General features: G+C 45.4%; 1 protein-coding gene across 5 annotated transcripts in view; it reads left to right on the top strand.

The window, feature by feature from the left end:
- Sec24AB (Protein transport protein Sec24AB) overlaps window positions 1-21,763 on the top strand; it is a 168,037-nt gene extending 146,274 nt beyond the window's left edge. For all 5 annotated transcript variants that reach the window (XM_075878875.1, XM_075878873.1, XM_075878874.1 and 2 more), the window contains 4 exons: window positions 2,605-2,742; window positions 10,515-10,715; window positions 18,051-18,154; window positions 21,610-21,763. In XM_075878875.1, the coding sequence (XP_075734990.1) occupies window positions 2,605-2,742; window positions 10,515-10,715; window positions 18,051-18,154; window positions 21,610-21,724 (558 nt within the window). In that variant the 3' untranslated portion in view covers window positions 21,725-21,763. The remainder of the gene's footprint in view (window positions 1-2,604; window positions 2,743-10,514; window positions 10,716-18,050; window positions 18,155-21,609) is intronic.
- The last annotated feature ends 467 nt before the right edge of the window (window positions 21,764-22,230 follow it).

Genomic DNA, 22,230 nt, shown 5'->3' with positions numbered 1-22,230 from the left:
TTCTCGATATAACAGTTCTTCCTATTTCCCACCATTACTCCATAGAAACACATGTATTTACAACCTCTATGTAACAAAGTAACAGTGGGAGACTACCTTGATGTAACAAGTTTTTGCCACGGACAATCTAGGAATTTTGTCCCGGATTTTGTTATTTTGGCTCGAGCATTCCATCATCTGCGATTGCCCTGCCGCCAACAAAGAAAGCGCGCCCATGGCCCCGGCGGCTAACAGGCGAGAGTGAATATTCGTTATTGTGCGCGGGTGTGCGCGAGGAGGACAGGCAGGCCTGCACGCTACGAGCCGACATTTCCGCCGTTCTTGCCACTACGGGCACATGCGCGTGTGTGCTCTCCCCCTCCAAACCAAAAACAACGAAAAAAAGCTTTTCTGTTGGCAGTGCCACGCTTTTAGTTGGCGTCACATATGTGGGCCCGCGCTGGATAAGGAGGCTTGAATAGTTTTCCGCGGTATCCGTGTCATTTGCTTTTTGTTTTCATTGCCGTGCGTACGTGCATGGTTTCACTGCGCGTGCATGGTGTGGCCCCCAACGATGTTCAGCTTTGCTTTTTTTTTAATTCGGAGAACCGCGTCGTCACCACCTAGGGGATCTCAGATTAGGCGCTGATGGAAACCCGCCGAGACCACGCTGACAACGATGAATCTTTAGAAGTTGACTCGTCACGCGTTTCCAATTGCGCCGCAAGTATAAGGGATCGTAGCCTTTGCGATTAGCCAATTAGCTCTAAAAACGATGGCACGTTGAATGCAATGCAATGAATTAGAGAGCAACAAATTGTAATGTTATACGAAGTAAGGCTGGCAGCCAACTATTTTGGATGAGATATCGCGGAACTCCTGCAAAACGCTAGTGTAAGCATATACAGCCGCTCCAAGGAGAATTGCTCTTTTCACACAGTTTCTACACGTTGAAAGCACACTGGTACCTGCCGAGGATAGCATGCGCACCACCAGCAATTGCGACTGCACCTTTAAAATCAAAGTTCACTGCCGCTACTTGAGCGACTCCCCACCCCCACCCCACGTTTTTTCATGCAGTGGCTAAGGTACTCGGCTGCTGACCCGCAGGTCGTGGGATCGCATCCCAGCTGCGTTGGCAGCATTTTCGATCGGGGTGGAAAGGCTGTAGGTCCATGTGCTGAGATTTGGGTGCACGTTAGAGAACCCCAAGTGGTCGAAATTTCCGGAGCCCTCCACTACCGCATCTCTCATAATCGTATGGTGGTTTTGGGACGTTAAACCCTACATATCAAATCATTTACCTGCTTATGAATGTTACGATGGCACGGGCTTGTTATCAACTTGGGGTGTTAGGGAACATGGAGGCGATGGCGAAAACCAGTCCAATCCATATAATTGCTATCACAATAACAGCGCGTTCTTTACCACTACATAAAAGTTCTGGGTGAGCTCTCTCTTCAATTTCCCTTTTTAGTTCATTTTTTGTGTTTATTTTTCGAATTTTGATACCGAACCTCTGTATTGCGAAATTCTTTTTCTAAAGATATTGTTTTTGAATTTGTCAATTTAGTTATATTCAAGTTTAACCGTACTTATTTTATTAAGAAGAATCTTTGCGGGTATAGTCATTAGCAAGTCTTTATGAAACTACGATTTTACAGCAAACACGAACCAAGAATTCGTACATTTCAAGTTTAAGAAACTACTGTGTAGCTCTTCGCATCTGCCACTAATCAAAACTTTGACCCTGAGCTGATGTTCAGTAGACTCTCGGTAAACGGAAATCTGTTAAACGTAACTGCTGTTTAAATGGAACAGTTGTCTTTGATAGGATTGTTTTGTCCTAGCATACTGTACCACTGTTCATCTCTCAGTTAACAAAACTCCTGTTAAATGGAATATATATTCCTGGTCCTTCAGGTTCCATTTGATGAGTCTACTGTGTCTAGAATACTGCTGAACTTTTTTTTTTTTGCAAGTTTTGTAATCTTTAGGATTTGCTAATTGCAGAGGCACTGAAAATGGGAACGAACATACTACTTGCTTTTTATATTCTCTTTTTATATTCTCTATTCTCAACAATGCTTTATGCTTTTTGAGCATTTGCGAAATTTCAAATCACTGTTTATAGACCTTTTTATCGTATAGGAGGATCCTCTTCTTTCTGGGCTGTTGCACGGGAGTACAAAAGCTCATGTCGCAGGTTCGACCCTGCATTTTCGAGGGGTCATGCATGTTAACCAACAGCCCAGAAGGGCTTATGGCAGCGCCCAGGCAGCCTTTGTTGACAAGGTGCATAAACAGAAATCCAAATGAGGGAAGGTTTAGGGGCATATGGAAGCTTTAAAGCGATGAAAAATTAATGAATACTGCGTTGCCGAGGCCTACGTTTCGATTAGTGGTTTTGTCATTTCTTCGAAGCAGTTGCTGCCTTGAAGAACACAAGATCACTTGTCCAAAAGTTGACTTCAGGGACACTCTGTGTTAAAAAATTTTGATCTCTTAGGAGATATCTGAAAAATCATTGTATGTTTGTTGTTCACTATAGTGGGTTTTTTTTCCTTTTTTTTTAATACCCCTTATATTGAGTATGGACCATCATTCTCTTCTAATCTATTGCAGACAGCATTTCGTGTGGGCATAAGTACCAAGCTGGATGAACGAGTATTTGCTATGGAGCAGATGAAAATGATGCCTCTGTCGTACCTGACAACTTACATCTATCCAGCATTATATCCTCTACATATGCTTGATGATCAGGTAAGTAATGGTGCATGGATCACATGTATTGCCTATGTTTTTGCAAGCTTTAAAGGTATATGCTGTCTCTTGTTATCTCAGTAGGATTAAGCGCTTTTACTTCTGGAGTACTAAAGCTTAAAGGGGCCCTGCAACACTTTTTGAGCATGATCAGAAAATGCTGCCGATGGGTAGTAGATGCTCCAAACAAAATGTGAGCCCAATATAATAGCGCAGCACGTGGCCTGGAATTCACAATAAATTATCAAAGTCAGCTAAAAATTGCTTTCTCTTCTCTCGACAAATGACGGAAGACGCTCAAAAATCACTCATGGAAAGCCCGTCTATCAGCCATTGGCTGATTTGAAGATGGCGCGCTCAGTCGTTGCAGAAATAACCGCAGGAGGCCGCCACTTGTCCATGTGTGCGCTTGCAGTCACACTAAAAAAGCCGTGCATTCCAAGAAAAAAAAAAAACAAAGGGCTCAACGTCACGAGGCGCTGGTGACATATATAAATATTTTTTCGCCCCTGCCATCCCTTCCTGCTTAGCTTCTAGCGCTGTCGTTGGGACGAGAGAAGAGAGAATGCAATCGCAGCATGCGACAAAGTCTTGTGACTCCACTCACACTATACAGATTCGTAAAATTTTTGCCTCGTTGAATTTGTGAGGCAATAAGCTCTTCCAGTGAATTCATTCCATGGTTACTTGAAAAAGTGTTTCAGGGCCCCTTTAGGTAGTTGATAATCATGTGAACATCAGTAGTCTATAGCCGCAATGCCTGCATAGTAGAAATGAAGCCCGCATGCTTAAACAAACCACAGTCATGGCCAAAATCATCGCAACTCCTGTGGATATTTTCATCTGAAGCGCCATGAGTAAGTCTTTGACATTGAAACGTTTAAGCTGGAGGTCTGGCCGCAAAAGTTGAAACGGTCTCTTTGTTGGCTCATCTGGCGCTGCACTGATGCCTTGAGTGAGTGGCTGCTGAACATAAATGAATTCGAATGACAGATAACATCAGGGTGGCCAGCTTTGACTATTTTGCACCAATTTGTCTACCTTTACTTAGCCAGTGGTGGCAGAAAAACATGTTGGCTACTTTGCTAGTTTTGGTTACGTGTTACACTAATTTGAGCCAAAATATCAATACCTTGTGATTTAGCTGGTGCTGTTCGAGTATGTGGTGTCAAAACAAGCTAGCCAAAGAGTGTCTCCAGCTCTTGAAATTAAGTTTGGCTCTTGTGTTACATAAAAGACTTTCGGACAGAGCCTGGCACTGGCAGCAAAGCTTGCACGAAGCCCAATTTTGCTGACCTTGCTGATTGTACGTTTGAACTTAATGATACGAAAAAAAGGGAACTGAAAGCAATCCGTGTTCAGGATTCCTTTAGCACTCATCGATGTTGGCAAACGAATTACATATGAACTGTCTGTCTTATATTTTTTTAGACTTATGTACACACTGCAACTCGGAAATACAGTCGAAACCCGCAATAAGGAAATCGCCGGGGAAACCAAAAAATTTCGTTTTCGCGAGAATTTCGTTGCCGCGAGTATGAGTCATAAAAGCAGTGATACGGCCAGCAGAACGAAAATTTCTTGCCAGAAGTCGGTCAACTTACTTTGCCGACCCTTGCCATGCAACAATTTCAAAGCTCTCCCTTTGCTCTGGAAAAAGTGGTCCATTGCTACGTCGTCATCATGTGCGCCGAAGAAAAGGGTGTCCAGCGCACCCAAAACAACCCGCGGGTTGTTTTGGGTGCGCTAGTGCGTTGTTCCTGCCCGCAGTCTCGCTGTCAGCGGAGTTGGGGCTAAAGCCGACTCCGATGGCGCGCCGCGCTCGTAGACTGCGCCCCCGCTCGTAGTAATCTGATTGTGCATCCGGTGCAGCCACTCGTAGTAATCTGACCAAGTCGCCGCTTACAGCTTCGTTGCTTGCGACGAAGCACGTCGCCACGAGTGCGCTAGCGCGCGTCGTTCCTGCCCGCAGTCTCGCGGTCGACGGAGTGAGGGCTAAAGACGACTCCAATGACGCGGCACGCTCGTAGTAACCTGATTACGCATCCGCCTACTGCTCCTATTTAAAGTATAATTACACCTTAAGTGATCATCGAGCCGTGAACACGTCACGAAGTAGCAATTTTCGAAAGCCATGTCCTCGCGACGCACAAACAGCAAGCGACGATCTCCCTGAGCGAGCATCCGAGATCGTCGAGGTCACGGGGTTTTCGTACTCGCGGGGTGTCGTTATTGCAGGTTTCGACTGTACATTTGTTTTCTCATCAATATGACATGAACCCAAGCTGAGGAATTTGCTAGGAGTTAGTCACCTGACCATATAGATGGTAATTCGAATACTGTATTTACTCATAACGAACCTGCTCCTTTTTTTTTTTTTTTTTTCAAAAAAGTTTATGCGAATTTGGGGGAGGGTTCATTATGCGGGATAAAAAAGTTATACAAGTTATAACAGCAAAAATTTCGCATGGCGTTATTAACTTGCTGTCCAACTGCTGCTGGCCTTCAATTCAGTGGCAGGACTACGGAGCCTCTAAAGTAGAACTTTGCCTTTCACAAAAGAAAACTGTCCTTGTTTTGGCCCGCTAAATATGCAGTGAACCTTTTTATAGCCGGAAGCTCTTGTTTTCTTTAGTTGCGAACACGCACTGATCAATGCTGAAGTGTCGTCTAGCCACTTAGTTCCCATGCTCCAGCGCATGCTCGATAAACTTTGTTTCAAACTGGCCATGTAACTAGCCTTCCAGCCAATCGTGCCCTGCGCATCAGGTGTTCAACAAAGTTCACTACAGCATGGAGTTTCTGTAGCTTTTTTTCTATTTCCAAGAAATCTTCACTGTTGAACTGCTGTTGAACTGTTGAACACTGTTGAACTATGTTGAACTGCTTTAAAAAAATTTTGCGCCTGCTGAGGTGGTGAGAATCATTGGAAAGGTCAGAAAAAAATGGTGTTTTGCAAACACAACCATCGGAAATGGCACTACTTAGTGATGTTCTCACACTCGTTCTGTGTTCACAGCTCGCGATTTAGTCAAGGCAGCTGCATGCGGATGTTCAGTCATGTGATTATAACAGCACGCCGCACTCGTTGTGAACATTGCAGACACGCGTCTCGGACTTATTGTGATAGCATTGTCTCGTCAGACCTGCCCTTAAAAGGGTTACTTATCATCACTTTGGACCTTGTGATGAAGACCACCACGGGACAACTCTTTACACTCGCGATCAAGTATGAGGTACTTTGAAACATCAGGCACCGTCGTCATGCATGTCGCATCCGAGCTTTCTGCTCGAATGCGTGGCTGGCCCTAACTTTGCTCCGAATATTGCGTACTCGACTATCTATCTAGCGGACATGTAAAAGCGAAGAAGCGGTAATGTGCTTCATCGAAAGCGATAAATTATATTGCCCACTGGCTCCTCATAACAGTGAATGAACGTTCTGCGCATCGTCAGCTGGCAAGCTCGCTATGCAGCGACCGTTCGGAGCAGCGTTGGCTGCAGCTAGCATGTCAGTGCCCCAAAGTGCAAGGCTAAGCTTGCTACACACCATTTTTTGTTGCCTAGGCATAACTGATTATTATTAACTGATTATTAAGCTAGGCATAACTGATTATTAACTGACCAGGACTTGGAGGCCTTTGTCCTTTAATGAGTACGCCGATATTCGCGATGCACTCACTATTCCTGTCCCGAAAGTGTACCAAGCAATGTTTGAAGTCTGAAGGGATTGAATTTGAAATCTCCATGGTTGTAAAGTCAGATGTAAAAGTGTCCTGACTACCTTGCTGGCCTCAAATTTCAGTCAATTATATCTGAATGTTTGTTACTGGAATCCATAGTACCGTATTTACTTGATTCTACCGCGCTCTCGATTGTAACGCGCACCCGGTTTCGACGACGAAGAAAAAAAACGGAGGACAACGATTGCAACGCACACCCATTTTTCTCGTTGGCCCACACAATCACACCACTCGGAAAAAAGACTCCTTTCGGGAGCGTCTTCCGTTTAATTATGAGTACGGGGGAAGCTTGTGGCTATCTGACGTGCGACGGAGCATTGCCGTCACTCTAGTTTTACCGTGGCCCGATGCCAGCACGCGAACTTGCTTCATCTCCTTCTTCTCGACGTTGTGGTGCCAGGCATGTCGAAGTAAAGAAGCGTCTGATCGGCATTCTTGATTCGCTCAAGCAGGGAGCCGTTGTTGTGCCGCAAGTTTAGGACGAACCTCTGAAAACTGAAGCTTTTCTTCGTACTCCTGCGACAACTTTTGGCATATGCCCGTTCGCCTTCAGAAGGAAAAGCCTTTCCTCTTCATAAAGTTAGTTAGCCAGCACCTGTTCACTTTAAACTGGCTCCGCATTAGCCCTTTTTCTAAGGCTAACTGCATAGCCTGCACTTGGAGCAGTTCTGTCGCCACAGGCCGCTGTGCTGCTCACTGCTTCACATACTCGCCGAGCAGCTCTTCAATTTGCGGAAACCGACCCTGCTGTGGTCCGCTGAAGCCTTTGCGTGAATCTTTGCTGTCGACAATATTCTGCTTTTATTTCCGCCAGTCCCGCACGCACGCACGATTTACGTCCGTTTTGGCACACGCGATGACTTTTTTTTTTAAAGCGGCATCGTGGTGCACTCGTCGAGTTTTTAGAGTCAGCCCTTCTATGCCGTCGATGCTGATGCACACCAAGATGGCAAACTCCTCAGCACACGTACGAAGTGCCGCACATGGGAAACACATAGGCAGAAATGGCCGACGTGCCATGCCGACGCACAGTGTCAGCCCTTCTATGCCGTCGATGCTGATGCACACCAAGATGGCAAACTCCTCAGCACACGTACGAAGTGCCGCACATGGGAAACACATAGGCAGAAATGGCCGACGTGCCATGCCGACGCACGTAGGGGGCAGCCATTTTGAAATGCCGATAGCAATAGAATGACCGTATTCATTTTTTTTTCGTACTCGATTCTAACGCGCATGTGATTTATGAACTCGCTTATTGGAAAAAAGGTGCGTGTTAGATTCGAGTAATTACGGTAAACAAAGTTCAATCAATGGAGCAAATAGGGAAGTCGGCATGACAATGCCAATCTGTATGTACAGTTAAACCTCGTTATAACAAGACGGGCTATAATGAAATAATGGATATAACGAGCAAATCCTAATTCCCCTTGAAAGTCCCCATACAAACCAATGTATTCAAAACCTCGTTTTAACGAGACAAAATTTGCCTGTTATGGGATATAACGAACAAATTTTGTTAGGAAGTAAAATTTTGAGCCGATGTCACGACAGTCCACAACGCGAATTCGAGACGGCGCGCGACGCGAGAACTGTATTTAGCATTTCTAATCTTACATACCCCCTTCCCCTTGAGTAACCGGTTCCTAGAGGGCAGCGCAAAAGAGCGCCCCCTTGTGCCCCTTCCTCTTCACAGTCACTTTCTCTGCAAGTGTTGTCGCTCGCCGACGTGAGCCGCGTTGCTTTTGCGTGCGTGTTTCTTCTCTTTTTCGACCGCTTCCGCCTTATCTTTTATCGCGCTGCGCTCGTGATTCCAGCAACATGATTGCGCCAGGCGGGAAGCGAAAGCGCATAATGCTAGATCAGAAGGCGGCTATGATAAGAGCCGTCGAATCGGGGACCAAGAAAGGCATCGTGGCAAGAGACTTTGGCGTATCGACGAGCACACTGTCAACCATCTTGAGCAAGCAGAAGTCCATCATCGACGCTGTTGCACGTGGCGTGAAAGGAAGCGCTAAGAGGATGAGGGCACCTGCCTTTGAAGCGGTCAAAAGAGCCGTTTTTAAATGGTTCTTGGACACGCGGGCCGTGAATCTGCCGGTGAGTGCCGCCTTGCTGCAAAGAAAAGCGAGGGACTTTGCCTGCATCATGGGCTATGACAACTTCGTAGCAAGTTCGGGTTGGCTCCAACGCTTTAAGGAGCGCCACGACATTGTCGGGAGAGCGGTCTGCGGCGAATCGCAATCTGTCGACGAAGCAGAGGCTACCAAGTGGGCGAAAGAAAACATCGTGCGGCTGCTAGAAAAATACAGCGCGGAGGATATTTTTCACGCGGACGAAACCGCTCTCTTTTTCAAGATGCTGTTGACATTAGCCCTCAAAGGCGAGCCGTGCCATGGTGGCAAACAAAGTAAGCTGCGGATCACTGCGCTACTTTGTGCAAACATGACCGGCTCTCAGAAGCTGCCAATTTTCGTAATTGGCAAAAGTGCATCCCCTCGCTGCTTTAAGGGGAAGAGGCAGCTTCCAGTCAAGTACGTAGCCAATCGCAAAGCCTGGATGACCAGGGAGATTTTTTCAAAATGGCTTTGCGAATGGGACGAGAAGCTGGCAAAGGCGAACCGCAAGGTGTGCCTTGTGATAGATAACTGCACCGCCCACCATACCGCTGCTGTGCTTCAAAACGTCGAGCTGCTGTTCCTTCCTGCCAACTGCACAGGAAAAATACAGCCGCTTGACCAAGGCGTGATTATGTCGCTGAAGGCAGGTTACCGCAAGCGTGTGATAGGCAAGCTCCTGCTCAACATGAGGATGAAGCGAGACACCGATGTTGACTTGTACGCTGCGCTCGAAATGCTTCAGGCGGCGTGGATGAGTGTGACGGCGACCACGATCGCAAACTGCTTTCGACTCTCCTCATTTGCCGCCGCACCAGACGCCAGCAATGAGTCATCAGACGAGCGCACTGTGCCGGATGGTTTTGCCACGTCAGACGAAGTCGCTGCATCATGGACGGCACTTCGTGACGCCGGTGTCGTGCCTGACAGCGAGTCGTTTTGCGACTATGTGAGTGCAGACTCGGAAGTGGTGACAACGGAGCAGCTCCTGGATGACGATATTGTGCGCGCTGTCAGTGATCCTAACGAAACCAGTGACGATGACTCTGTCGACGAACAGGAGACAAACGTGCCAACGGCGTCGGAGGCATTAGACGCGGTGGACGTACTTTTTTTTTTTTTTGATTTGTGGGGTTTAACGTCCCAAAACCACCATATGATTATGAGAGACGCCGTAGTGGAGGGCTCCAGAAATTTTGACCACCTGGGGTTCTTTAACGTGCACCCAAATCTGAGTACACGGGCCTACAACATTTCCGCCTCCATCGGAAATGCAGCCGCCGCAGCCGGGAATCGAACCCGCGACCTGCGCGGTGGACGTACTGCGCCGCTACTTCGGCGATCACGAGGGCGGCGAAGATGGCTTGAACATTGCGGCCGCAGCTAAGCGAGCCATCGTTCTCATAAGGAAGATGCATCAACGTCCAATTACGGACTTCTTTGCAGCTAAGTCTGCCTGAAATGCAAGCTGTGTATTTTGAAGTGCATTAAAACAGGTGCATGACTTTTTCTTTTTTATTTGGGAATGCGGTTATTTTGTTGCATACCATCATGCGGCGGGATGCTATTTCGCCCGCTATTTTTTTGGGGGTAAGTACAGTGCATATTTGCGGTAAATGCCCGCTACGGCTATAACGAAATATTGATTATAACGAGCAAATAGCGGCGGCCCTCCAATTTCGTTATAACGAGGTTTAACTGTAATATCCTAATCTCTATTGTAAGCACATCTGTTGTAACGAGGTTGTACTGCAGTAAAATTACAATGTGAATCCCATTGAATAGCAACCATTACTTGAAAAATATTCAAAATTTTGAATATTTGCACACATTCAGCACTATTATGACTTGATATTTACCATCAAAGTACTAGTGAGTTTCAAACAATCAGTTTTTTTTTTCTTTCATGCAGGACGCCTTGGAGCTAGAGGATGGAACACTGGTGTGCCAGCCACCTAGACTGCAATTGTCGTTTGAAAATATTGATAGGCACGGCTGCTATGCATTGGACACAGTTGACCGCCTCTACCTATACGTGGGCCGTGCACTTAGCGACCGATTCTGCACGAATGTGCTGGGTGTGCCAAACTTTGCTGCCATTCCTGAGGACATGGTACACACCTCTCTTCTCTTCAGTATATTGTGAATATACAGTTAATGCTCAATATAACCAACTCTAGTAGTATGACATTCTTAGTGTAATGAAGCATTTCACTTTTTGCATCTATATTCATTGAACAATAGTTATTTTTAACCTCAGTGAAGCAAAGCATTCTCATTTGCTATTTCAGTATAATGAAGCTTGAGTGCTGAAACTTCATTATGTTGAAATGACTGTCAACTTTCAGCACATAAAGAAAACAAAAACAATAAATTGAAGCTTCTCTAAGTGCCACTGGTCGAAGAGTTGTTGTTATACGCTACTTTTGCAAATGCATTTTGAAATCATGCACTGCATGAAAGAAACAGCTGCTAAAGCTGAAAGTAGCAGTCCCGTCTATCTGTTGAAGTTGACCTGCAGAGAAATTTTTTGCATATTTGAAATCAGCATAAAAACTGAACAGGTTCATTTTCAGCAGGGCTGTCAAAATTTAGCAAATACAGTTTACTCTTGTTACAACGGACCATCATAATCTGACAAAATGGGTTCATATTATCCGAAGTCCGTAATATCGAAATTTTGTGTGTGTGGGGGGGGGATGCATTGCTCTGTGTGACAATCTTTTTTATTTCGCTCAGCAGTATAGGGCAGGCTAGTTCCAGGGATACATGCTGAACGTATTTGACAGCATGTTTACAAAACACTTCAATCACCTGCAGTATTTTTTAAAACTGCAGCGCCAGTTCATAATGAGCAAGTACAGTAGGTGCAAGGAAGCTATGCAGCCGCTACACTCCAGCAAAGCTTAGCCCCATAGTAGAAAATTTCTAGCAGACCTTAACAGCCACTTCTCTTGATCAGCTTGGAATACTTTTTTTTAGTATTGTGAAATAGAGGCATATTTGCTTAAAGCAAAGCTAAAGCACTTTTCTAAAAGACTGAGGAGCGTGTAAGGACAGTTTGATCCCTGCTTAATTGGAAAAGCAATGTGAGAGCTCTCAAAAGTGATTGCCAATAGCACTTTTTGGTGAAAAAACAGTGGCTGTGGCCGCCAGCCTTCTTGAGACGCCGAGCGAACACGGTGACATCATTCTCTGTATGCCACGTCATCTGCAACAGCAGCTCTGCTGAAATGTGGCCTCTTCGATTAGTTCCGGCAACGGCACATCATGAGTTAGTCACGGAGGCCGTGATTGAAGATAAGAAAGAACAGTTGCTCCGGGCCAAAGGAAATGAAGATGACGTATGTTTACAAGCCCACACTTTCAGCGCGCTCGTGGGGGTGGAGCAAGACAAGCTTCTATTTCGCCTGCTCTAAAGCTCCTGCTGCTGCAACCGCGAAAACAATTACGACATCGTCAACAATAATTTCAGTCCTTCCTAAACACAAAGTTTCATTGAGTTCTAAAATTCCTTCAGTTTTCCTTTAAATTGGGCCTCTCTCCCGCGTAGCGTCAAAGCATGCTGGACGGTTCAAAGTAGGTTATAACTTCTCACCTTAATATTCTAATTAGGCAGTTAAACTCGCCTGCTGGGTGCTCCAAAACTTACTCTAGGAGGCATTTCTCTTACTTTGGAAGCTTTGGTTGCGATGCCTAATAACGTTGTTGCATGAATCAATAGCAAATGTCTGATGCAAAACCCCAACAAGAACTTTTTATTTATACTTAGCTCGAAAAGAGGGTAGTGATAAGAGATTGGTGACCACCTTTGAGCGATAATGCAATCACTTTATGCTGAATTTCAGTCTGCTCCAACACTTCAACCATCGGCATGATCAACGTGCTCTCAGACTAGCTTGGCTGGAGGCTTGATTTCGCAGGAAGCCGCCAATGTTGTCAGATTCAATTTAGAATTATCGTGGCATTAGTGTGCGGAGAGCAGCGGGGTCAAGTCTGTTGTGAACCTTAGTCAACATAGCAAAAGTACGCTTTATGCATCCAAATTTAAAGAAATATGGTGCTAATTTCTTCCACTATAGCTGATAGTTCATTGTGTCGCATTCTGTTATAACCATACCTTGGTTTATTAATTTAATACACAGACCAAACTCAGGCTGAATAATGGTATGTTGTATCCAAATGTACGTTTGGGTTCGTTATACGGAGCGTCGACTGTATGTCCACAAGCAATGTTCTCCTTTCAATAAATAGCCGGTAAATGGCTATACAGTAAAAGCTCGTTAATTCGGATTTCACGGGACAGGTAAAACTGTCAGAATTAACCGAATGCCGAATTAACGAATGAACAAGGAAAACAACATTTAAAATCAAGCTGCAGAAGCATACCTTTATTTGTTGAAGTATTTTGTAATTGTCGTCTGCGTTTTCGCGCAGATTCCGGCTGACATCACAGTTTTTCTTAACTGTTTCAAATGGCCAACAGCACGCAAGCTGTCAGGAGTGTTCAGGCAAGCGTCCTCTAATATTAACAGCGCCTCCAAGACTTCCCGTGAGGTGCGATGAGGTCGCGGCTGTATCTCCTCGCATGATTCTTCGTCGGGATCGTGGTCTTCGTGGGCGCCCGTGACATCATTAAGAATCTCTTGATCGGTCAGGAGGCCACTCGTGGCGACACCATGATCAATCGCGATGTAGTCCTGAAAGGTCACATCTGTGGGAAGGACAGCATCGAAAGTCGGGCAGTCATTGTCGGTGGACTCGGTCGGTGGACTCTGCCGCTTTTTCGGCGTTGCCATCACTGTAGCGCATGATGGTGGTGGCATGCAAATACGGTCACAATGGAAGAAAAAGAGAACTCCGCAAGAAGAGATGGTTCCGACACGACAACACAAGGGAAAATGGCGTCGGAGGCGCTGAGTGGAGAAGAAAGAAAACGCCGACGTTCGGTGACGCTGCGATCGCCCCCACTAGTTGATGATGATGGCGATGCCACTCAGGTTTCGGTTTCACTTTAGTGGTGCCAGCGCTGCTTTATCACACTTTTGTGTAGCAGCAGCCATCAGCATTTGTCCAAATTAAGCGGTGCGGAGCCGCATTCCGATGAAATAACGAAGGTTCGGTCCATAGATTAACATGCACTTTGGCCGGGACCAATAGAGCCGTCCGAATTATCCGAATTAACGGGTATCGAATTAAGGAGCTTTTACTGTATACAGTGACATACAGTACAACCTCATTAATTCGATCGCAGTTATTTCAAAATCCCCCTTAATTCGAAATATTTCCCCTGTCCTGTATTTTGCAATTGATTCTGAGCGAATAATTTTAAGCGGCAGTCTGCACCATTTTCGTTAATTTGAAAATTCTGGGTGCTGTGTGCCGATTCCCAATCCTGCTTTCGCTGCAAATCCACAGAAATTACAATCCTTAAGAGCCACTAGGCAATGTAATGCAGCGATACTAGTGAATGGCAGCTGAAGCACGGCAGCCTCGCTACTTTCAGTGCAAAAAAAAAGGAGGAAAAAAGAAAAAGAAATTGGTCTCGTGATCAACTGTAATGCACGCCTGTGGAAAACAAAATGTGCTTCACTGCAACACAGTGGCAGCACCCGGGCAGCACACCACATGCCTCTCGCAACGTCAGCATGTCATGATTTACCCATTCTTTTCTGGGAACATAAAGAAATAACAAAGGACACATTGGCGGAATTCGCGATGTATGCAAACCTCTGGTTGTTGGTTTCTCTAGCAACTTGCGCACTTGCAGTGCTGGTGGAGTTCTTGCCTGCAACATCTACTTCAAAAACTAAGTTTGAAAGCTTCTTTGATCATGTTTTACAGCCATACCACATCACAAATTTCGTCATACTGGCCATCATCAAATTCTGTACTTTACCAGAAGGAATGGGCAAATGATCTCATCATGACACGCTGACGCAGCGAGGAGCAGGCGACATGCTGCCCGTGCATAACTATCGTGTTGCAATGAAGACGCCTTGCCCTCCGCAGGCGCGTACTTCAGTCGATCACGACAGCTGCTTTTCTATTTTTCTTTTTTTTTGGTGGCAGTAGTGAGGCTCACTGTTCCACCGTGTTAGCGGCGAAATTGGGACCAGGTATTGCTGTAAAACATCACCCTTTGAGCCGCAAACTAGCTGGCACAGCAAACAACTAGCCCTGATTACTTTGAATAATCCCAAGTTCCTGGCATCCCACTTTTTGTATGTTTTGTTAATTTGAAAACCCAATCAATTTGAAGGCTTCTCATGGCCCCGATGACTTCAAATTAACAAGGTTTTATTGTACCTGCCAAGTCTCCCGGATTGTCTGGGAGGCTCCCAGATTTCGACCGTTTCTTTAATTTGTACCGTTGTCGTGAAAATCTACCAAAAATTTAAATTTCTGTGCGTGATCTGGCCACATTGACAAAAATGCAGGCGAATCCGCTCGACATTTTTAGGAGCATTTTAGGAAGTGAATTTAGAAGGCATTAATCAAAACGTACAGTAGAATCTCAGTGATGCGAAACCATGCCAGATACAAATTCATGAAATTCCCCAGCCAAATTCCACTGTGTTCATTGGGCCAAAATTCGAATGTTCCAAACACTTTTCCTAATCGCTGTAGGTCGTAGCAACTCTAGTACTGTAACCATCGAATGAAGGCCGAGAGCTGCGTGCTCAAAGCTTCGGAAGTACGTGTGCGACCAGTGCACGCACTGTCTTCTGCAGTGCGTGCGGTTGAGGTTCTTACCACAATCGCTGTGGACGAAACCGCAGTCGTTATTGACACGATCATGTATGCGACGACGTAACTGACAGCACTCCGAAAGTGTGTGTGCGTCCAACGCTCAACTAGTCAAAGATATGCTGCTTTCTGCAAACTTTGTGAACAAAACCGCGGCAGATGTGATCATAAATATATAGCATGAAACGACTTAGTTTTGAAGGCACGTGTGCAGCCAGCGCACGTGGATTGAAAGCGGAGCTACCGTTCGCCACAACCGGCAAGTCCGAAACCACGGTCGCGTCCACGCGTTAGCAATCTATGAGCTTTGATGGCACGCGGCTAATGCAATGGTAGGTTAAAGTTAGTCATAAAAAAGGCTAGAAGCGTGTTGGCGTTCCTGTCGAAAGAACCTAGTAGTGAGCAAAGCTTTGACTCGCGCTTTCTTGGGAACCTGTCGTGCCATCCCGTCCGTTCACATGTTTCCCAAGAAGATATACGCGAGTAGTTTTGACGGAAAGAAATTATGCTAGTTGTTTTGATGACGCAAACTTTCAGGAGCATTTGCACTCCCCCTTTGAGATTCTCACCTTAGTGGGAAACCCTACCCTCGTGTGTTTCGGCCACTTCAAGTCACTATAAGGCTGCAGCGCCAATGTTTGGACTTGCGATTGGGACCTCTCCCCCCCCCCCCTTGTTTTTGCAATGTTTTTGTTTTCTTTTGGTGCCGAAAAAATGCGGGCAAATAATTTAGCCCCCCCCCCCCCCCCCCTTCTGCGGAAATCTCTGGATTCAGAATCCTTTAACTTGGCAGGTATGCAGTGATATATACTCGAGGGCGCCTCACGATTCTGTTTGAATTATCAAAAGAGTTTGAATTACCAGTAAGTTCAAAGTGCACTTAATGCCCCATGCAGAGAAGAATGCTGTAAAGAAGAATATTCTTTCTATATTTCGGTAGGCTCCCTTTTATTGGCAGTCCTACTATCTTTGTGCTACTGTCATGACTGCGTGGTCTGAAGGCTGTGCCAGTTCATTGAACAGAGCTTAAAGCTGTTTTTTTGTGTGTGTGTGTCATCAGGATGAGTGGCTCCAATTTAGGTTAGCTTGGGCAAAGATGGCTTGTTTTTTTTTATCATTAGAGACACAAGAACTACACAGAAATATTTTATTTTAACAAAAGCTTTTGAATGACAACAATTTATGAAAACAAACCTCAATTTGATAAAAGTGCTATCATTACGATCAGCCAGAAGTGACACGAGCGCCAAAAGATTTCCTTCTGGTGTGATGGGTCCACTTGTTGCTTAACATACGGTGCGTGCATCCTATTCTGTGCTGTGTGGTTGCATATAATTAGGGATATCAAGGTATTGGAATCTCTAAATCAAATGTAAATGTGTGATAAAAAGTGCCTTCATATATTAAATTGAATGATGAGTATTGTTTCATTTCTAAACAATGTGACATACTTTATTTTCTTGTGTGTAGCTCACATTTACATATAAATAACTGTACCCCCATTATAAATGGGGGGAGGGGGGGATTTCTTGGGTAGTGACGTTCAGTCTCCTTTCTTGTTTTACAATAAAGTCATGCTGTGAATCTAGCATGTGCACCAAATTCACCTTTAGCTTCAGCTTTTTTTTTATTTTGAGCAGTTATATTTCAGAAAATAAGGTAGGTAAATATTTCATGGTGTTGTATTTCAAAAGTGGCATTTTCACATTCTTTCATGCATGCAGTCGACATACGTGCATGTAATGCTATCTGTAACTGGATGTCTGTTCAACCTGGACATTGTAAATAACTGCTTTTAGTTGTTTGTGCACTACATCAATGGCAGTAGTGGGAATTGGGGAATGTACTTCACCAGATGCACATGTGCTCACAAAAGGTGATGCGTAATTCTATGTGGAGGCCAGCTTAGGTGTAATTCATGGTATTCTTGTCGAATCGCTGAAAATTATCCATCAGGAAACCTGTCCCTTAGAACTTTATGTCTCCAAGCAACAACCACGGCTTTCTTGCTGAAGAGTGATTCTCAACAATCCTCATTTGCATGCGTCTTTCTTCTTTTAGACTCCAGTAACTAATCTTTGGCAGCTCAATGTGAAGTGTGTTTCAAGAGCTATCCTCTATGTACATTTAAAATTTTTAATATTTCTCACCCCTAAATTATATTTAAGTACAGTAAGTGCAAAAACTTTACACCAGGATTCGCAGATTAAAATGTAGCATTGTGTAGTAAGCAGTCGTGTGAGCACATTTATTCCAATTTTCAGTGGTGCTTATCACCTGTAGTAAGCCAATGTGACGGAAACGGTACCCTCTCTTTTGCCCTCCTGACTGTACGTAAAAGGACGATTTTATTGTTCATTTTCATTACCCGTATAGGTTCTATCAACTAAACTAAATTATAACATTCATTGCATGCACTGGTACATGCATTATGCTTTTTTTTAGCCCGCTATTTGAGAATGTAGGTATGGCAGTTGACCATGATGGCCGCACTTTGATGTCAGTGAAATGCACAATTAAGCATGTACTTTCACATATACATGCACATTAAAAGAACCCCTACTTGTCATAATTGATTTGGATTTCCCCACCATGGCATACTTGATCGTAAAATTGTGCTTTTGGCGCTTCAAATACCATAAATTATGTGCTTATATGTTAAACTAAAAGAAGAGTACTTACGACTTTTGCTGTGCAGAATGAGCTGCCCCAGCTTGAAACTGAGGAGTCTGAAAGGGTACGAAACTTCCTTTCCTGGACGCAGTCAAGACGACCCTTCTACAGCCCCCTCAGGGTGATCAGGTGCGTTCACATGTGGCACTTGTATTCAGCTTAGCTCTGTCATGCTTTGTCGTGTTTGTTTCTTGCTTATGCGGTGTTATCGGGTGATAAAAAATTCTGATGATAAATAATGATGAAAAACTCTGCACAGGTAGGTGAAACAATGTTGAAGGTTGAAACCTTGCAGTATCATGTGTAGCATGTGTTGATATTTGTATCATGAAGTTCTCATCTGGAAGTCTGTGATAAACAACTTCGCAAATAACATTGGAAATATCGCAGATGCATTTCAAGCAATATAGTCTTCATCAGTTATCCTCTCCAGGCATTATGTTTACACACACAAATTTCTCGTAGCTAGGAGATTCGGAAGTGTGAAGATGAAACTAGAAATTCTAGATGCAATGTACAGGTCGGTCCACTGGTAGAGGGAACATGTGAGGGTGTGGCTCAGGCTCTGCGCAGCGCCATGCACAGGAAATGGCCAAAACCAACCGCATGTGCAAAACAACGCTGAGACGGCACATGCTTTGCGTCGTCTGGTACTGAAAGGCTCCTATGTTTGAGTAGGCTAGCCACCCTAGATTTAGCGGGGCCATTTCGTTGCGGGCCTGCCGAGCAGTCGCTTGCCGACAAGTGTGTGAACAGCTTTATGCCGAAGTCCACCATGACTCCGCTGAAATATTTTTGTGGCAGATATGTTGTCAAATATGTACTAACAGATTGAAAAGAAAAAAAAACTGAGAAAGAAAAAGGTTTTGCTGCAGGGCGTCGAAGCAGCAACCTCTCATTCCGCAGCGCGTGGCGCTAACCACTGGACCAGAAAGCAGACGTTGTCAAACCTGCCAACGGCAAGCCATTTATATACAATATACACTGTTTGGCGGTCCTCAGAGCTTTGCAACTTCAGCGCATTTTCGTGCAGCAAGATGGCGAAATGAGATAGCGTTGGGCGTGCTTTAAAGGTTCTTGCCTTTCACGTTTCTATGGGCGGCATTTCCACGGAGCATGGTCTCTCCTGTGCGCACTCTTATCAGACTTGATTCTAAGGAGCACAAAGGTCACTTTGCTTGCTGTCTTGGCCGCCTTTAGGAAAGAAGCACGCTGCTTACGCACGAAATAAGAATTGTGAGAGTTGTTTGCGCCTCTTCTGTGTATATTTGTGCATTTGTTTCGTGCGTCTTTCTGTTTCCTTCTTGTAGTGGCACGCCCCCACTATCGCTTACAACGCCATGAATCTTGAGCGATGGCTCAGTGCACTCCCGCTTATAGCGCCCGGACCGTGCGTGGTGCAATCCGCGCTCATCAGCGATAATTAATATCCACCAAAATGTGTGGCACAATTTTAAGTCAATGGTTAGTGAGAGCTGTCTAAACAAGGCGATTGCGGAACTGTTCACAACTTGTAATGATGCCGTTCTCTCAGCGCATTGCCGATTAAGACGTGAGGCAGGAATAACGCTCATCTCGGCACCCCTGTTCACCGGGAAATGATGTCCTGTTGTTCTGTCTGATGTGTAGAAAGATGGCTGCGTGTCATTGTGGTATCCTGCAAGTCACTTGCCGGCATTAGCGACTTGCATTTGTGTTTCTCTGCCAGCGACAGGGTTTTCGGCACTTCATAGGACTGGCATCAAAACGAGCGTGGTACCAGCAGTAGCCGTAACGGTTACTTGTTGAGAGTGAGCAGGATTGCGAATGTGAGCTGCCACGAGAACGGCGAGGCTTTGAAGTCCACATCGCAGGGATGGAGGCAGCGAGTTTGTCGACTTTCTCCTCGAGGCGAGAGTGCAGTGCTTCTGTGTCAGGTGTCATGGCGATCGCCGACGCAACAGCGGGGCGAGCAGGGGAGTATGCGTATGTACGATCAGCCAGCTCCGCTAACTTTTCTAGTGGCATCTCACCAGCAGCAACCAAGACAGGGGGCAGGCGTTGTAAAAACAACTCGTAAAGCAGTGGGCTTTCGGAGTCTTGCGCGCTGTCGCCGTCAAGCTGGCACATTCGGTGCAGCATCTGTGATGGTCGTCTGTTTCTGAGCTTTTCGGCATTGAGGAGTTGCTGTAGGCGGCTATGCTCCGAAGCCGTTTTCTGCTTCGGAACAATGGCTTTGAAATGTTCTTACGGCTCGGATGGGTGTGGCATGCTCAAAACGTCGTCCAACTTGTCTGCAACCTCCGAGGGCAGAGTTGAAACGACATGCAATGACTTCACGCAATGTGAAGTTATGCGACGCAAGTTGAATAGCGCTTCTATTTGAACAAACCAAACTAGTAGGTTTTTCGACCAAAATGGCAGCACTTGCACATTGAAAACCACTTCCATGTCCGCTGTCAGGGCTTGGATCCCGTTCCCCACCGTTGACTGCGATTGCTGCGGTCGTGTGCTGTCGGGCTCGTGTTAGTAGGTAGCCCTCACGTCCGGGACACCAAGATAAAGACACAAGGTACGTTGTCTATAGACAGACGCGTGTAGGAGAGCAGTGGAATGTACGTCAGCACACGACGAACGCTGGACGGAGAACATGATCTTCATTGTGCGCGAATTGTGCCACGCGGGGTCCGGGCGGTGTAAGCGTGAGTGCACCGAGTGCAGGGATCTGGATTCGTGGCACTGTGAGTGATAGTGGGGGTGTGCCACTACATTTCTGTTTGTTTCTTTTTGTTTGAACAGCGCACTTTATGTGTTGAGCTGTGGCAGTTAGTTCATGCTCGTCCTGTGTATGCTCATTTTGTGTGTGTTTGCTGCTTGAGGTACACGTTGCAAGTTTCGAGCTGCTGGCCATTCTTCATGTGATTTCGCAATTTGTTGCTGTAGCATTCATTCCTTCACCCTTATGGTGAAACAATGCTCAATAAACACTTAACTATCTCTGTGGAGACAGGTTTCACTTTCATGTTTTATGATTCCTAGAAAGAGGGATCAGCCACGTCTTTTGCGCCCTTTCTTCCCCTGAAGAATGTGGGCTGTGCAGCAAGCTACCGGAGATATAAAGCAGTACAAGCCCGTCAGTTCGAATGTAATTTGTTTGCACGCCTCACAACTCCTTCGAATTGCCGTGACAGGATGGCCGTAAGCAAGCTATGGTAGGCGTGTTTCAGTAGCTCATGACATGGGGCATGTACCGCCTCTTCGTTGGTTTGTGCATGTGTATGGTTTTTACTGCTTGCGCTGCACAGAGTGGGAGCCATGCACTCGCATGTTCCCTCTAACAGTGTACTGACCTGTGCATGTTACGCATTTTTCTAAAGATTGTCTGGTAAAGTCCTAAAGCCTGGAATTCAGCTTCTAGGAATGAGTAACTGCTCTCTGAAATCCTTGTAGGAGTTTCTGTTTTTCGGCGAACACGTACTTGTCATGTTTGGACAGATTTTCTTCAGCTGTTTGTGCTGTTTATGTATCTACTAGCAGACACATTGCTAAGTTTCCGTTGTATATGGTCATTTGCAAATGGCTTATGCTTTCTCAATGCTTTACAGGGAAGACAGCAAGGATCGGCACCTTTTCGTGCAGTACATGGTTGACGACCGAACAGAATCGGCACTCTCCTACTACGAATTCCTTCAACACTTGAAGCAGCAGCTAAGCAAATAGGAAAAAGACTGCTTATAGTTTATAAATGTTATTTTATTATTCTTGTTTTCTTTCTTTCCCCAGTGGTCTTGCCTCTTTCTCACTTCTCTGTGGCTCTTCTTTCTTGTCCACCCTTGTGCAGCTGTAACTTGCAGCAGAACCTTCGTGGGCGAGCCTACTTTCACAGTTCGTATGAAGACGACGATGCGCGTGATGTGTGCGTGCGTGTGTGTGTACTACAAAACACCCTGAAACGCCAGAAGTGTGGTGCCACGGAAAAGAAATATTCTCTCGGTATAATGAGCGAGAGAGTGTGTGCCGATGGAGCATAAGACTATGTGCTTTTTTTTTTTTTGCTCCCGCCTCCTTTCTCTCAGTTTGTTTTAAGGGCATGAAAAAGTTGTATGCAAAGTTTACCCATGGGTGTAGTGCTGTGAAAGCTGCTCTGTTGTTTACTTGGGCACTATTTTAAAGTTGTTTTTTTTTTAAATAAAACTTGCAACTCTTCGTTTAAAAATTTTTTGTAG

The sequence above is a fragment of the Rhipicephalus microplus genome, chromosome X (genome assembly GCF_043290135.1).
Source record: "Rhipicephalus microplus isolate Deutch F79 chromosome X, USDA_Rmic, whole genome shotgun sequence".
NCBI lineage: Eukaryota > Metazoa > Arthropoda > Arachnida > Ixodida > Ixodidae > Rhipicephalus > Rhipicephalus microplus.
The sequence above is the reverse complement of the archived record's forward strand: the minus strand, read 5'-3'. Positions and strand labels throughout refer to the sequence as shown.